We start from the raw sequence: 15,393 nt of genomic DNA, 5'->3' as shown, positions 1-15,393 counted from the left end.
TGTAGTGGTTAACGCTACGCTGCGCTACCAACCCGGCGAACCGAGTTCGATTCCCGCTCATGGCCACCACCGGTCAAGATTATTTGAACCTCCCATAGGTCGACTCAGCCTCAAACGAGTAACTGGTGTGGCGTATTAACATCGCCACTGGGGAGACAAAGGCGGCCGGCCGTGGTGGATACAAGTCCCGGGCGAAGCCGGGTAGTACAGCTAGTAGTGTTATATTAAAATGGATAAGGCAGCAACTGCAGCAGCAGCAGCAAGTGCAGCAGCAGCAGCAAGTGCAGCAGCAGCAGCAAGTGCAGCAGCAGCAGCAAGTGCAGCAGCAGCAGCAAGTGCAGCAGCAGCAGCAAGTGCAGCAGCAGCAGAAACTGCAGCAGCAGCAACTGCTGCAGCAGCAGTAACTGCAGCTCCCTTTGATGCTGTTAATCCTGCATAATGCACATGCATATGCAGTACTAATCACATTCCTGCATTTCCCATAAATATGCTAAATTCCTGTTGATATGCAAATTCCTTTGTCAATGCGCCCAGCTTATATATATGCTCCAAGCCCGTGTGCTGTTTCATTCAGACTCTGTCGCCTCGACGGACCTGGTTTTCACCTGAGGACGGCTGCTTGCGTTGTGGCCGAAACGTCGTGAGAATTGTTTTATTATGTTTTATTTTTATTATTTTATTACTCCCTTCTACGTGACTTTACCGAAAGAACCAAGAAGAGAGATTACACATTTCACATTCTTCTCCATTTGACAACGATCGCTGGCTCAACCCACTGGTAGCCGTTTTACAATGCCGGAGAGATGCGGTGACACCACGGCGCAGCGTCGGCACATTCACCGTTCGAATCCAGTGGCCGCCCTGTTTAATACCACGGCTGTGTTCAGTATCAGTATCATAATACTGGTAGGAACCACCTGGTTCCACCAGCCCACAGGGAATTATTGTGTCCGTCCATCCGTCGTGCATCCAAAAATGGGAAGGGTGGGGCTGGGTGTAGAGAGGAGGGTGGGGAGGGGCTGGGTGGGGAGGGGAGGGTGGGGAGGGGCTGGGTGGGGAGTGGAGGGTGGGGTGGGGCTGGGTGGGGAGGGTGGGGCTGGGTGGGGGGTGGGAGGGGTGGGGCTGGGTGGGGAGGGGCTGGTCACCCCGTGGTGCCCTTATAAAACTCAACGTTTAACCTACCCACGCCGGCTTGTGCCCGCCCTCACAGTCGGCCATATTTGCGGAATACACCACGCCGCCGTTGACCCTGGCCATTGACCGAGCAACCCGACGTTCCTATCAGCTCCCTCCGCAGGAATGTGTTCTAATATTTTTACTGGAGGAATCCGATGAGCTATGAACTCTTTATCACAAACATCCAGTAGTTTCACAGATGGCCACGCGCCATCTGCTTCGCTCACAGTGGACGTTAAAGACACAGCAAGCGTTGCCCATGATAATAACATTGATGATTATGGTGACGATGATGGCGCTATTGAAATCGACGTCGACGACGACGACGAGGCGGACCTCACCGTCGTCTCCGTCGACCGCGACGAGGGTGGCGACGATGGTCCCCACCTCCACGTCCTCGTCCAGCGTCACCTCGTAGAGCTCCCGCTCGAAGGTGGGGACGTTGTCGTTCACGTCGCTGATGATGACGCGCACGTACGCCGAGTCTGACACGCGCACGCAAAGACAAAGATCCCCCGTGTAGCCTTGACAGACTGTTGGGTCAAGTGCTGTTAGCGAGTAGCGCCTATGAAGGCTGGAAAGGTACGCGAGGGGGTGGGTGGCCAGCACCATGCCCGGCCACCTTTGTCTCCCCAGTGGTGATGTTTACACCAGTGATGATTATCTGAAACCGGTCCTGATGCCGGTTGGAACTGGCAGCGATAGGTGGCTCTTCAGCCACAAGGCAGCAGTTATAAATTGTCCACGTTTAATGATTTATAGAGTGTTCCTTCCCCCCCCCCCTTCCAACCGGACCCCCCCCCCTCCCATATATAAGCTCCCCCCACCACCGATGGCATTGAGCCTAACCACCCCAAACCTCAGTGGGGCTCTGAAAATCCGACAGTCCCCCGACCCAGCCCGTGTCTGTGTGCGGGCGTGTGCGTGTGTGCATGCGTGTGTGCTTGTGTGTGTGCTTGTGTGTGTGCTTGTGTGTGTGTGCATGTGTGCTTGTGTGTGTGTGTGTGCATGTGTGCTTGTGTGTGTGTGTGTGCTTGTGTGTGTGCTTGTGTGTGGTGGTGTAGCGGTTAGCTACGCTGCGCTAGGAAACTGGCGACCTGAGTTCGATTCCCGCTCACGGCCAACACCAGCGACGATTATCTGAACCGGTCCTGGGCCTCCCCTAGGTCGACTCAGCCTCCAATGAGCACCTGATGCGCTACGTAAAAACATCGCCACTGGGCAGACAAAGGCGGCCGGGCGTGGTGCTGGCCACCCACCCCCTCGTGAGCCGTTCTGGCCTTCATAAGTGGTCGCTAATAGCACAGCCTTACCATTCCTCCTGCCCCCCCCCCTGCCACCTCTCCCTGGCTCCCCCCCCCCCCTCTCTGACTTGTATATAACTTCTTGTTTCGCAGCAACTCTCTTGACCACTTCAGCAATTGTTTTCTTGCTGTGGTTGTCCCACCTGATGACGGGCGCTTGTGTTGTGCCCGAAATGTCGTGATTTAATTTATTTATTTTTATTTTATTTTTTCACCTACGTGACTTTATCGAGAGGACCAAAAAGTACGAGTATACAGGAGGTCTTTGTGTGTGTGTGCGTTTGTGCGCGTGTGTGCGCATGTGTGCGTGTGTGCACGTGTGTGTGTGCGCGTTTGTGTGCGTGTGTGTGTGCGTGTGTGCGCGTGTGCGTGTGTGTACGTGTGTGTGTGTGCGCGTGTGTGTGGACATGCGCATGTGTGCGTGTGTGTGTGCACGTGTGTGTGTGTGTGCACGTGTGTGTGTGTGCACGCATGTGTGTGTGTGTGTGCGGGTGCGCGTGTGTGTGTGTGTGCGTTTGTGTGTGTGTGCGCGCATGTGTGCGTGTGTGTGTGCATGTGTGCACGTGTGTGTGTGCGCATTTGTGTGCGTGTGTGTGCGCATGTGTGCGTGCGCGTTTGTGTGTGCGTGTGTGTGTGCGCGTTTGTGTGTGTGTGTGTGCGCGTTTGTGTGTGTGCGTGTGTGTGTGCGCGTTTGTGTGTGTGCGTGTGTGTGTGTGCGCGTTTGTGTGCGTGTGTGCGCATGTGTGCGTGTGTGTGTGCATGTGTGTGTGTGCGCGCGTGCGCGTGCGTGGCTCACCTGTGTTTGGCTGCGCGCGTCTGCCCGTGCGCGCGCTTTCCGTCCCGTCGCGCGACTGCACCTCCACCACGTAGGAACTCTTGCTCTCGCGGTCGAACACGGCGCGTGTGAACACCGCGCCGCTGCCCTCGTCCACCGAGAAGAAGCGGTGATCGCCGCTCGCGTCCTTCAGCAGCGAGTAGCTCACCTGCGGCCGTCGCCGTCGTCAACATCCATCGCCGGCATTCGGAACGGATTCACCAAAAATTAGCACCGGATAATCCGTTCCGCTCCAGCCCTCGCATTCACCCCTTTGAACCCTGTCTGACCGTATGCTCAACCTTCCCCCTGGTTATTGTTGTTACTTTGAATAAAATACTTTTGGTGTAAAAACTAAAAATTGTATCATCATCATGATAGTCACCAGCATCAACAGCATTATCACCATTTGGATCACCATCGTCATCAGCATCATTACCATCACAATCAATCATCGACAATAGGATAAGTAAGATAAAATTTACTCCATTAAGATAATCGTTATTATCACCAATAGATCAGTATCATCATTATGATCACGATGTCAATCCCAGTCCCTTGCGGCTATACTAATAAGCGCTGCTGATGAAGATAACAATGATAATGCACCATATTTGCCGGATCATCTCAGAGCCCTTTGCATCTTGTCTCAACACCTTAAAGGGCACCCCCAGCGGCAGCTGTCCCTGTGAGCACAAGTTGACTCAGCACTTAGCCTGCCAATACGGGGGGCAATGCGTAATTGCAATTGAATTATTTCGGCGTAAAATTTTTGAATCTGGAAAATCGGATGCGATGCGGGCATCTCTTACGCTTCTTCATATTATGTCACGGGATTTTTGTTGTTTTTTAAAACGTCCACCGTGAACATCAGAGCGAGCGTTGTGCTTCGCGGTCAATACGCATCGTGGCATTAACTCGGGGCGGCCTGCCAGATTCGAACCGCGAACGTCTCGCAGAGCTGTCCGCGTGCGGGCGGCACGAGGTTCACTCGGCGCGCGGCCTGCGAACAGGACCCGGTCTTATTTTCATGCTTCTTTCGGTAAAGTCGCATAGAAGGAAAATAATAAAATAATAAAAATACAAAATAATAAAATTCTCACGACGTTTCGATTGCAACACACGCAATCATCATCAGGTGTTGAAACCACAGCAGAAATTTTTTTTAAAAGTGGCGGTTTTTTCTTAACGTTAGCACAACGTACTCTTAGGTTTTTTCGGTAAAGTCACGTAGGTAAAAATAAATAATAATCTAAATAATAATAGAAATAAAATAATAAATCACGACGTTTCGGAGGCAACACAAGTCTCCGTCATCAGGTGGGAGCGTCACAGCTAAATTTACTGCATCAAGATTTTAGCTGTGACGGTCCCACCTGATGACGGAGACTTGTGTTGCCTCCGAAACGTCGTAATTTATTATTTTATTTCTATTATTTCGATTATTTTATTATTATCATTTTTATTTTTTATTTTTTTACCGACGTGACTTTACCGAAAAAACCTAAGAGTATGAATCATTGCAGTCACGACAGCTTCAAATCTAGAGTTAGCACCACGGACAGCAACTGGCGGTTGTTCAGACCCCGTCTGCCGCTAGGGGGCAACAGTTTCTGCTGCCTTGCAGTGCCAATGGCCGAAGCAGCAGCAGCAGCAGGTGGAGGATGTCTCCACAATTCTGGCTGCCCGCCTGACAATGCTGGTCGTAATGACCGGCGAAACGTCGTTAACTCGAATTGTGAATGTCGTGAGTTTACTCTCCAAGGCACACCGGTTAGTGCTGTACTAGTAACGAGTTGCCGTGTTTTGTGTATGTGACAAACCTTACTAATTGGCTGTGTCGGGTGGGTGGCGGGTTTAACGACACATTTATATATAAACGTAATCTAACAAAAAAACCTCTGTTATGAATCTTAATCGAGTAATTATATTATGATGAAGATGACGATAGTGGTCTTATCTTATCGTATATAGATTTGTGTTGCGCCTTATTCAAAAGCGCTTTTAGAGTAATTATAAAGTTGTACGCAAGGTGACAGTGGTTGAGATTAGAGTGGGATGGTTTTTTAAAGTGGTGGTGTAGTTATGGTGATAGGAGAATAGGTGGGAGAGGTTAGGGAGGGGTAGTGATAGGGGGTGGGGTAGTGATAGGGGTTGGGGTAGTGATAGCGATAGGGGTAGTGATAGGGGTAGCAATAGGGTATGGGGTAGTGATAGGAATAGTGATAGGGGTAGGGTTAGTTAAAGGAGTAGTGATAGTGATAGAGATGTGGGTAGTGATAGGGTTAGTGACAGGGGTAGTGATAGGGGTAGTGATAGGGGTAGTGATAAGAGTAGTGATAGGAGTAGTGACAGGGGTAGTGATAGGGGTAGTGATAGGGGTAGTGATAGTGATAAGGGTAGTGATAGTGATAGGGGTAGTGATAGGGCTAGTGATAGGAGTAGTGATAGGGGTAGTGATAGGGGTAGTGATGAGGGTAGTGATAGCGGTAGTGATAGGGGTAGTGACAGGGATAGTGATAAGGGTAGTAATAGGGGTAGTGATAGGGGTAGTGATAGGAGTAGTGATAGGGGTAGTGACAGGGGTAGTGATAGGGGTAGTGATAGGGGTAGTGATAGGGGTAGTGATAGGAGTAGTGATAGCGGTAGTGATAGGGTTAGTGACAGGGGTAGTGATAGGGGTAGTGACAGGGGTAGTAATAGGGGTAGTGATAGGAGTAGTGATAGGAGTAGTGATAGGGGTAGTGATAGGGTTAGTGACAGGGGTAGTGATAGGGGTAGTGATAGGGGTAGTGATAGGAGTAGTGATAGGGGTAGTGATAGGGGTAGTGATAGGGGTAGTTTTAGGAGTAGTGATAGCGGTAGTGATAGGGTTAGTGACAGGGGTAGCGATAGGGGTAGCATTAGGGGTAGCGATAGGGGTAGCGATAGGAGTAGTGATAGGGGTAGTGATAGGGGTAGTGATAGCGGTAGTGATAGGGGTAGTGATAGGGGTAGTTTTAGGAGTAGTGATAGCGGTAGTGATAGGGGTAGTGATAGCGGTAGTGATAGGGGTAGTGATAGCGGTAGTAATATGGGTCGGGGTTGGGCTCGGTCAGATCGTAGCTAGGGGACAGGGGCAGGGAGTAGCAGTAGCAGGATGGGCCACAGAGAAGAGATGACGACGCCGCTACTGACGACGATGATGACGACGTCACCTTGCCGTGCTCGCCCGAGTCGAGGTCGGTGGCGGACACCTGCGTCACGAACGTCCCCACGCTGGCGCCCTCGGGCACCGACGCCTCGTAGCTGGGCGCCGTGAAGAAGGGGACGTTGTCGTTGACGTCTGAGCGCAGCGGACACGGGCGACAACGGCCAGGGTCAAGAGGTCATCGCGGCTCATTATGCAGACGTGGAGGTCAGGACGATGTAACGGTCACCCACGTATTGAACTCAAGGTCGGGAGGTCGTGAGGGCCACAGCCAGACATCTGAGAGGCTACGAGGTCACGTGGCCGGTTGCTGTTTACGCCACCCCACGCGTTGATGTCACTTCCTCTTTGCCTCATTCTACAGCTGTCTCAAAGAAGAGCTGCAAGGCGACTTGTCTCAGCATAGTCGCCCGTTAACTGACATAGAGACCCGCAGACTCGCACAGAAACCCCAGAGACTCACACAACAACCCCAGGGACTCACACAGAAACCCATAAACTCACACAGAAACCCCAGAGACTCGCACAGAAACCCCAGAGACTCACGCAGAAAACCCATTAATTCACACAATAGACTGGCTTGTGATTAAATTGGGTTCTTAAGTTTAGTTAATTAATGTTCTCAGCCTGGCCACCAATGACTGCACAACAAACCTGCCACATTGCATCCGGCCACGTAACTCAAGAGAACTGAACATGCGGATGCTTTTCGATGTGGCGCAGCCATTACGCTCGGGGTGACTTTGGCGAGCGAGGAAGGCCGAGCGGTCGAGCGAACGAACGTTGGAGCGAATGAACGAGCGAACGAGCGAGCGGTCGAGCGAACGAGCGAGCACCGACCGGTGACGGAGACGTAGACGCTGGCGAAGGCGGCCAGCGGCACGGCGGCCACGTTCTGGGCCCGAATCCGGAGCGAGAGGCGCGGGGCGGCTTCGTAGTCGAGGGGCTCGGCGAGCAGCAGCGAGGCGGAGCCGTCGGCGCGGTTGGGGCTCAGGTAGAACAGGGCGGTGGGGCCGCCCTCCTCCAGGGTGTAGGTGACCCGCGGGTCGCCCAGCTGCGAGCTCGCCTTCAGCGTCTGCGCGCGGCCCCACGCGGCGGCACGGAGAGAGCGGTGGCGTGGAGGCCCTCGCTCATCAAGGGCTCACGACCACACACCGAGACTGTTCCAGGGTGACTGTAAACTAAACTATTTTATTTTATCAGGTACAAGGCCCGCTGAGCCAATGGCAGAGCCAGGATTTTCAGGTACGGGGGGGCAACCTCTCCAGCAATGAAAAATTATAGGAGTTGTTAGTATGTAAGGACTTGTCCCTTGCTTTTTATTCGACGCGTGTGCGGCGATGGCGCAGCCATCGATCGAGGGTCGAATTCGAACTGCGTTGTGTCATCGGCATCGCGCTCGCTGAAGGCGTTTGCCTTCAGGGAAGTCGTGTACTGTGTACGCAACTGCGCACAATTCTGTGAGTCACTTAAAGCTGCTTTGCCGTTACTTATTGCCAATTATGGACTCGTGACCGTTTAAGATGACAGAGGGGCCCCAAAGAGAGGGCTAGGGGGGTCACGTGATTGGGACCCAGGTCCTTCCCGATGGTTCTGGAAGGTGGGCGTGGCCAAGGGCGGAGCCGGCCACGTCGCAGAGAATAGAAGCCGGGTCCCGAGAGGGACCAGGGTTGTTTATCCTGGGAAAGAAACCCTTCGTCTACGATCTCCGTTCTACGAGTTTTCCAGCACGTGGACCCGGACAGATGCTGTTGGTCCCGGGTCCGTAGTAACAGTTACGTAGTAACTAGTGTAGTAACGAGTGTAGTAACTAGTGTAGTGACTAGTGTAGTAACTAGTGCAGTTAGCCGGGTGTTATTCTGTTAAGGGGAAGTTACCCCGTGTGCTGGAACTAAATAAATGTGCTGCCTCCAAAGTCTACGTCTGCGACTCAGTTGAAGCCACTACAATTGTATAAAGTGTCTTGCGATGCAGTTGCATTTAAACGCACTGTGTACAGCTATGTGCATGTATTGCTGTGCGCGTTTCGTGTGCGCGCGCGTGCGTGTGTGTTCGTGCGCGCACCAGGATAACGGTGTCGCGCGTCGTGTTCTCGGGCACGGTGATGTCGTAGCGGTCGCTGTGCCAGCGAGGCGGCTGGTTGCGCAGGTTGGTGATGCTCACCGACAGCTCCACCGAGCTGCTGCGGTTGCCTCCGTCCGTCGCCACCACGAGGCGGCGGATGAGCGGGTTCTACGCGGGGGTGGGAGGGGAGGCGGGGAGACGCACACGTGACCGGCCCCGTCAGCGCAGACGAGAACGTCAGAGGAAGAAGCTCCGACTGCGGCTCGTTTTTGTCGTACGGCTGACGATTTAAATGCGGAGCAACAACGACAACTTCCCATTCGGGTGGTCAAGTCAGATAACCGAGTCAGGAGCAGCGGAGTGTATCGCTGTGATGTCTGCTTCGCATCTGTGGGTCGGGGATTGCGTCGTGACACGCTGTGTACGGTCTGTCCTGGATGACCACAATCGCACACTGCTGGAAAGTTTGGATTTTTGTATTTGTGCATCAGGTATCCGCATCTACTTCTAGATTTGAAGCTTTCGTGACTGCAAGGATTCATACTCTTAGTTCTTTCGGTAAAGTCACGTAGGTAAAAAATGAAATTAAAATGAATAAAATTAATACAAATAAAACAATAATAATAATTGTTTTATTTTTATTCATTTTAATTTCATTTTTTACCTACGTGACTTTACCGAAAGAACTAAGAGTATGAATCCGCATCTACTGCCATGGCTCGTGGGGTGGTGGCCTCCAAAGCCACCATCAGATGGCAGCAGCGACGTGTTCAGGATCGAGAGGTGACAATGTCGAGGCCGGAATCACAACATTTATTTATACTGGAGGAATCCGATAAGCTGTAAAGCTCTCTTTCACAGATGTTCAGGTCTGCTGCTGGTCACGACGAGAGGGCTTCCTTCAGAAGACGAGAGTTCGTGTCGCTTTGCTATTCCACCTCCTCCGTCGGAGTGCAGAGCACAGTGGTTTCCTTAATCTCCATATATATAAAAGGCAACATTGTGATTATGTGTATCTGTTCAAAATGTTTCGCGTACTTCCCGAAATGCAACAAACTGCTAATTTGCCATGTGGGTACTTTCCAGACTGTGCACCATGCAAAAATTATAAAAATACATTTTTGGGGGGAGGGGTGGGGAGCTCAATAATGCATTTATTTTTTGCACAGCAAGTGAGCTGTGACGTCAAATTTGTCATGTGACCCGCGCACGTGGAAGCGTAACGTATTGTAGTGTAGTGGGTAGCGCGCTGCGCTACGAATCCCGGCGACCGAGTTCGATTCCCGCTCACGGCCACCACCGGTGACAATTTTTTTAACCGGTCCTGGGCCTCCCCTAGGTCGACTCAGCCTCAAACGAGTAACTGTTGTGGTGTGTGAACATTGCCACTGGGGAGACAAAGGCGGCCGAGCGTGCTGCTGTCACCCACCCCCTCATGTGCCATACCGACCTTCATAGGTGCTCGCTAACAGCACTTGCCCCTAAAGTCTGTTAAAGCTATATGGGGGATCTTTGTCTTTGGAGCGGTAGTGTAGTGGTTAGCGCGCTGCACTACGAAACCCGGCGACCCGAGTTCGATTCCCGCTCACGGCCACCACCACCAGTGACGATTATTTGAACCGTTCCTGGACCTCCCCTAGGTCGACTCAGCCTCAAACGAGTAACTGTTGTGGTGTGAACATCGCCACTGGGGAGAAAAGGCGGCCGGGTGTCGTGAATCCAAGTCCCGGGCGAAGCCGGTTAGTACAACGAGTGGTCTATAGTTGCATGGCCACAGCCACGCTTCCACTGTGGCTCTTGTGTCTTTCATGTTTTATTCATGAAGGAGCTGTGTGTATCGGCCTGTTGATTTTGCATGTGTAGGTATGTTGAACTTCTTTCGACACCGTACGTAGCCAACCGTGCTAATCGGAGGTGCGGGGGAAAGACAACAAACTAAACACAAAAAGCAGTTCTAAATGCAATTTCAATCTAGATGATTTAAAAATGCAGAGCTCCAGTGGCTTCCTAATATCGGAAGGAAGAGCGTTCCAGACGGCCGCTGAAGCGCATCTGAAAATGCGCGATGCGGTGACCACCGTCTTTGTTGAATGGCGAGTAAAAAGCCACTACTGCTGCTGCTGCTGTAAGGATGACCACCGGAGTTGGCGTGACGATGATTTCTGCTCCTTGACGAGAAAATGGTAAACGGCAGCAGCGCGATCCCAGAAGGGGGATTGGGACTTGGGTATTCGGTGGCGAAGTGACACTGCTGAGGATTTTAGTTGATGGGTAGGTGGTTGTCCTAGATTTGAAGCTCTCGTGACTGCAAGGATTCATATTCTTATGTTTTTTCGGTAAAGTCACATAGGTAAAAAATAAAAATTAATAAAAGTAAAATAAAAATAAAATAAAAATCACGACGTTTCGGGTGCAACACAAGCTTCCGTCTTCAGGTGGAACCGTCACAGCACAATTGCTGTTTCAAGTAAGAGCAATCGTGCTGTGACGGTTCCACCTGAAGATGGAAGCTTGTGTTGCCTCCGAAACGTCGTGATTTTTATTTTATTTTTATTTTACTTTTATTAATTACATTTTTTTATCTACGTGACTTTACCGAAAAAACCTAAGAATAGGTGGTTGTCGTTGGCAAGAAAACGTGGAAACTGCCTTGCGGTTTGCACGATGTGTCTGTGGATATTTGGTGGATGAATGATTGCCAGAACAGAGTGCCAGGGGGTTGGTGTGCCGCTGCTACCACCACCAGCACACACGCATCACATATCACGTGGATACTCACTAACAAATGCGTGCAGTCACATGGTTACACACGTGTACACATATCCATGCCCACGAACACACACACACATGCATACGTGAACAGACACGCACACATATTTACCGTATGCAAATAAACACAAACACACCAATATGCACACATTCACATACACACATAAATACTTGAAGTCACACACTTGAAGGAAACAAGACAACGATCCTACATAAACTGTTGGGGCATGTGTTGTTAGTGAGCACCTATGAAAGGCCAACACCATACGTCGCTGTATCATAACTGGTCGAATCGACATATAGTCGGAGCCCAGGACCGGTTCGGATAATCAACACCGATGTAGGGCTAAGGACTGCAAGTGAACTCGGGCCGCATGTGTTTGTAGCGCAAGTAGCGCTAACCACCGCAACACCGCCCCCAGCCCAGCTCTCGTGCAAAGACACCCCCCCGCCCGCGTAGCCTTAAACGACTTGGTGCAAACTTAATTTGTAGCTTTCGTGACTGCAGGAATTACTCTTCGGTTCTTTCGGTAAAGTCACGTATAAAGATAAAATAATAAATTTATAAATCAAACGACTTGGTGCAAGTGCTGCTTGCGAGCAGCACCCACGAAAGCCGGCACGGCACACGCGGCAGAGCGACGCCAACCCCCCCCCGCCCCCCCGGCAGGGACATCCCACCGCTCCCCGTTGCAGCGCACCAGCGAGATGGGCTGGTGCACGTAGACCCAGCCGGTGGCGGGGTTGACGCGCATGTACTCGGGCAGGTCGCCCGACAGCGAGTAGGTGACGGCGGCGTTCGCGCCCTGGTCCTCGTCGTGCGCGGCCACGCGCAGAAAGCTCGTGCCCACAGGGGTGTCCTCTCGCAGGATGTCTGCGGTCGTGGGGGGGGGGCACAGAAGGGAGGGGGGTGGGTGGGTGGCAGAGTGGCGACACCCGGATAAACGACACACATTTCAAACCTTGAAAACAGCCTCTCTCAGCAGATTTTCCACTCTTTTTTCCTCCTGATGACGCTTACATTGACGTGCACATTTCTCACTTTAACATCACTAGCCCTGCCCACTTCGTTTATGACCCTTGGGCTACACACATTTCAAACCTTTAAAACAGCCTGCCTCAGCAGCTTTCCCCACTCTTTTTTCCTCCTGATGACGATTGCTTGTGTTGCGATCGAAACGTCGTAGTTTTTGTAAAAAAATGTTGTTCTACGTGACTTTACCGAAAGACCCAAAGAATATCAACTAAAACTGTCGAGCCATCTACAGTTTCGTTTGTTGTTTGTCGTTGTTTGTTGTTGTTTGTTGTTGTTATTGCTGTTTGTTCTCGTCGTACGCTCGTATCGCGCCGCCTCGAAGCGCGGGGTGTTGTCGTTGTCGTCGGCGACAGTGACCACGAGTCGGCACACCCCCACCAGCGGCTCCGAGCCCTGGTCCGTGGCCGTCACCGTGACCGCGTGCTCGCGCTGAGCCTCCCGGTCGAGCGGCCGCGTCGTGGTGATCAGCCCTGAGCGGTGGGGCGGGGGGGGGGGGGATGCGGGAGTCGTAGTAATTTTATTTTACAAATATTACATAGAAAACAGGGGGAACATAGACATAGAGTAGGGAGAGAGGGGGTAGAGAGAGAGAGGGAAGGGGTAAGAAGGAGAGCAGAGCGTGAAATATTTCATTTAAAAATGGGGGGGGGGGTTACATAAAGCGAAGCATTGAAAAAAAACTAAATGATGAACGAAGCAAAGTGCCGACTATACCGAGCATCTTCTTGTTTCCTCTGATCGTAAAAAAAAGAGATAGGAGAGGAGAGAATGGTGAGGGAGTAGAGGGGGTGGGAGATGAGAAAATGGTGAGGGAGTAGAGGGGAGGGAAGAGGAGAGAATGGTGAGGGAGTGGAGGGGATGGGAGGGGAGAGAATGGTGAGGGAGTAGAGGGGGTGGGAGAAAAAAAAGAAAAAAAGGGGAGAGCAGTGAAGGAGACGAGAGGGGAGGAGGGAAGTGAGGTGGGGGGGGGTGAGAGAGGATGGGAGAGGATGGGAGAGGGAGAGATTGTAGATTCGAAGATAAGAGGGGAGTTGAGATGAGACGGCGATAGAGAGGAGGTTTTGAGCGGAGGGAGAGGAAGGGAGATGGGATCGAGGCAGGCTGCAGGAGGAGGGGAGATGCTCCCCCCTGACCTCGCGCTGCAAGCGACCACACCCGGCAGGGCAGCTCTGCGGGATGGGTTGGATCCCGGGTGCGGGCGAGGCCTCACCGCTCTCGGGGTGGATGTGCAGAGCCGGCGAGGCATCCGCCCGCTGGATGAGCCCGTAGCGGACTCTCCCATTGTCGCCCTCATCAGCGTCGTGAGCCTCAACCTGCACGACCTGCCTGGCCCGCCGGGAGGTTCTCGGCAACCACGGCGAGCTCGCTGTAGCGGGCACACTGCACGCAAAGGTAAAGATCCCCCGTGTATTCTCAACAGACTGTTGGGGCAAGTGCTGTTGGCGAGCACCTATTTAGATTGGAACGGCACATGAGGGGGTGGGTGGCCAGGGGGTGGGGAGGGGGTGGGAGGGGGGTGGAAGGGGGGGTGGGGAGGGGGGTGGGAGGGGGGGTGGAAGGGGGGGTGGGGAGGGGGGTGGGAGGGGGGGTGGAAGGGGGGGTGGGAGGGGGGATGAGAGGAGGGTGGGAGGGGGGTGGGAGGGGGGGGGAGGTGGGAGGGGGGTAGAAGGGGGGTGGGAGGGGCGTGGGAGGGGGGGTAAAGGGGGGGTAGGAGGGGGGTGGGAGGGGGGGTGGAAGGAGGGGTGGGGAGAGGGGGTGGGGAGAGGGGGTGGGGAGAGAGGGGGGGTCGGGGGGTGCGCCACCTCGGCGAAGTGGGGCTTGTTGTTGTTGACGTCGCGGACGGTGACGATGACCGTGGCGTCTCCGCGCAGGGGCCCCGCGCCACCCGACGCGTTGTCGTCCGTCGCCGTGACCCCCAGCGTGTACGAGGGGCCAAGCAGGCGCGGCGGCGGCGAGGAGCGCAAGCGGATGATGCCTGCGGCAGCAGGAGCAGCAGCATCACCATTATAGGCAGCAGCAGCATTACAAATATCACCATCAGCAGCAGCTGCTGAATCATCAGCGTGAGCGAGTGCGTGAGCGACCGAGTGAGCGAATTAACGAACGAATTCATACGTTGCTGCGCAAATGTATGAGTGAGTGCGCTGAGAAAATTAGTGATCGAATGATTGAACGCGTTCGTGAGTAAAACAGTTATCGAGTGACTGAGCGAGCGAGCGAGTGACTGAGCGAGTGAGCGAGCGAGTGACTGAGCGAGCGAGCGAGTGACTGAGCGAGCGAGCGAGTGAGCGAGCGAGTGAGCGAGTGACTGAGTGAGTGAGCGAGTGAGCGAGCGAGTGACCGAGTGAGCGAGCGAGTGAGTGAGCGTGCCTTCGTGTGGGTCGATGAGAAAGTTGCCGTCCTCGTTGCCGCTGGCGATTGCGTAGGAGACGGCGTCCCCGTCGGGGTCGATCGCGAGCACCGAGCCCACGAGCGCGTGCGGCCCCGCCTCCTCCGAGATGAGCGCCTGGTACCTGGCGCAGCGACACGCGTGGGGCCCTTCGCTCAGCGACACGCATCGAGCCCAAGCAGCGCTGTCAAGAGGGCGATCTTGACAGCGCTGCTACTGATCATCAGCAAGTCCATTCAGCTCCCCATCCCGTTGAGCTCCCTCTATCCGGCCAAACAGAAGCTGCGCACGCACGCACGAATTGACATGAACACATAGAGACAAAGATCTCCCGTAAGCCTTAGACTGTTGGGACAAGTGCTGTTAACGAGCACCTATGAAGGGCGGCACAGCACACGAGGCGGGGGGGGGGGGAAGGGGGAACTAGCACCACACCAGGTACTCATTTGAGGCTGAGTCCATCTAGGGAAGGTCCAGGACCGGTTCAGATAATCGTCACTGGTGTTGGCCGTGAGCAGGAATCGCCGGGTTCGTAGCGCAGTGCGCTAACCATTGCACTACCGATCTGTACACACACACACGCATGTCACACACTCCCAGCGCAATGCTGCGACTCATCACATCTCATGGAGGAACGCTCCGCTGAACAGA

General features: G+C 53.3%; 1 protein-coding gene across 1 annotated transcript in view; it reads right to left on the bottom strand.

Moving 5' to 3' along the window:
- LOC133354888 (neural-cadherin-like) overlaps window positions 1-15,393 on the bottom strand; it is a 76,151-nt gene that overhangs the window by 25,228 nt on the left and 35,530 nt on the right. Inside the window, 11 exon segments of the mRNA XM_061572040.1 lie at window positions 1,518-1,661; window positions 3,277-3,463; window positions 6,492-6,619; window positions 7,325-7,559; window positions 8,549-8,716; window positions 12,019-12,191; window positions 12,653-12,823; window positions 13,564-13,675; window positions 13,677-13,733; window positions 14,156-14,328; window positions 14,724-14,866. Coding sequence (XP_061428024.1) covers window positions 1,518-1,661; window positions 3,277-3,463; window positions 6,492-6,619; window positions 7,325-7,559; window positions 8,549-8,716; window positions 12,019-12,191; window positions 12,653-12,823; window positions 13,564-13,675; window positions 13,677-13,733; window positions 14,156-14,328; window positions 14,724-14,866 — 1,691 coding nt within the window.

Source organism: Lethenteron reissneri, chromosome 49 (genome assembly GCF_015708825.2).
Source record: "Lethenteron reissneri isolate LAM-NWPU_2019-01 chromosome 49, ASM1570882v1, whole genome shotgun sequence".
Classification (NCBI taxonomy): Eukaryota; Metazoa; Chordata; class Hyperoartia; order Petromyzontiformes; family Petromyzontidae; genus Lethenteron; species Lethenteron reissneri.
This window is presented reverse-complemented; position numbering and strand designations above follow the sequence as displayed.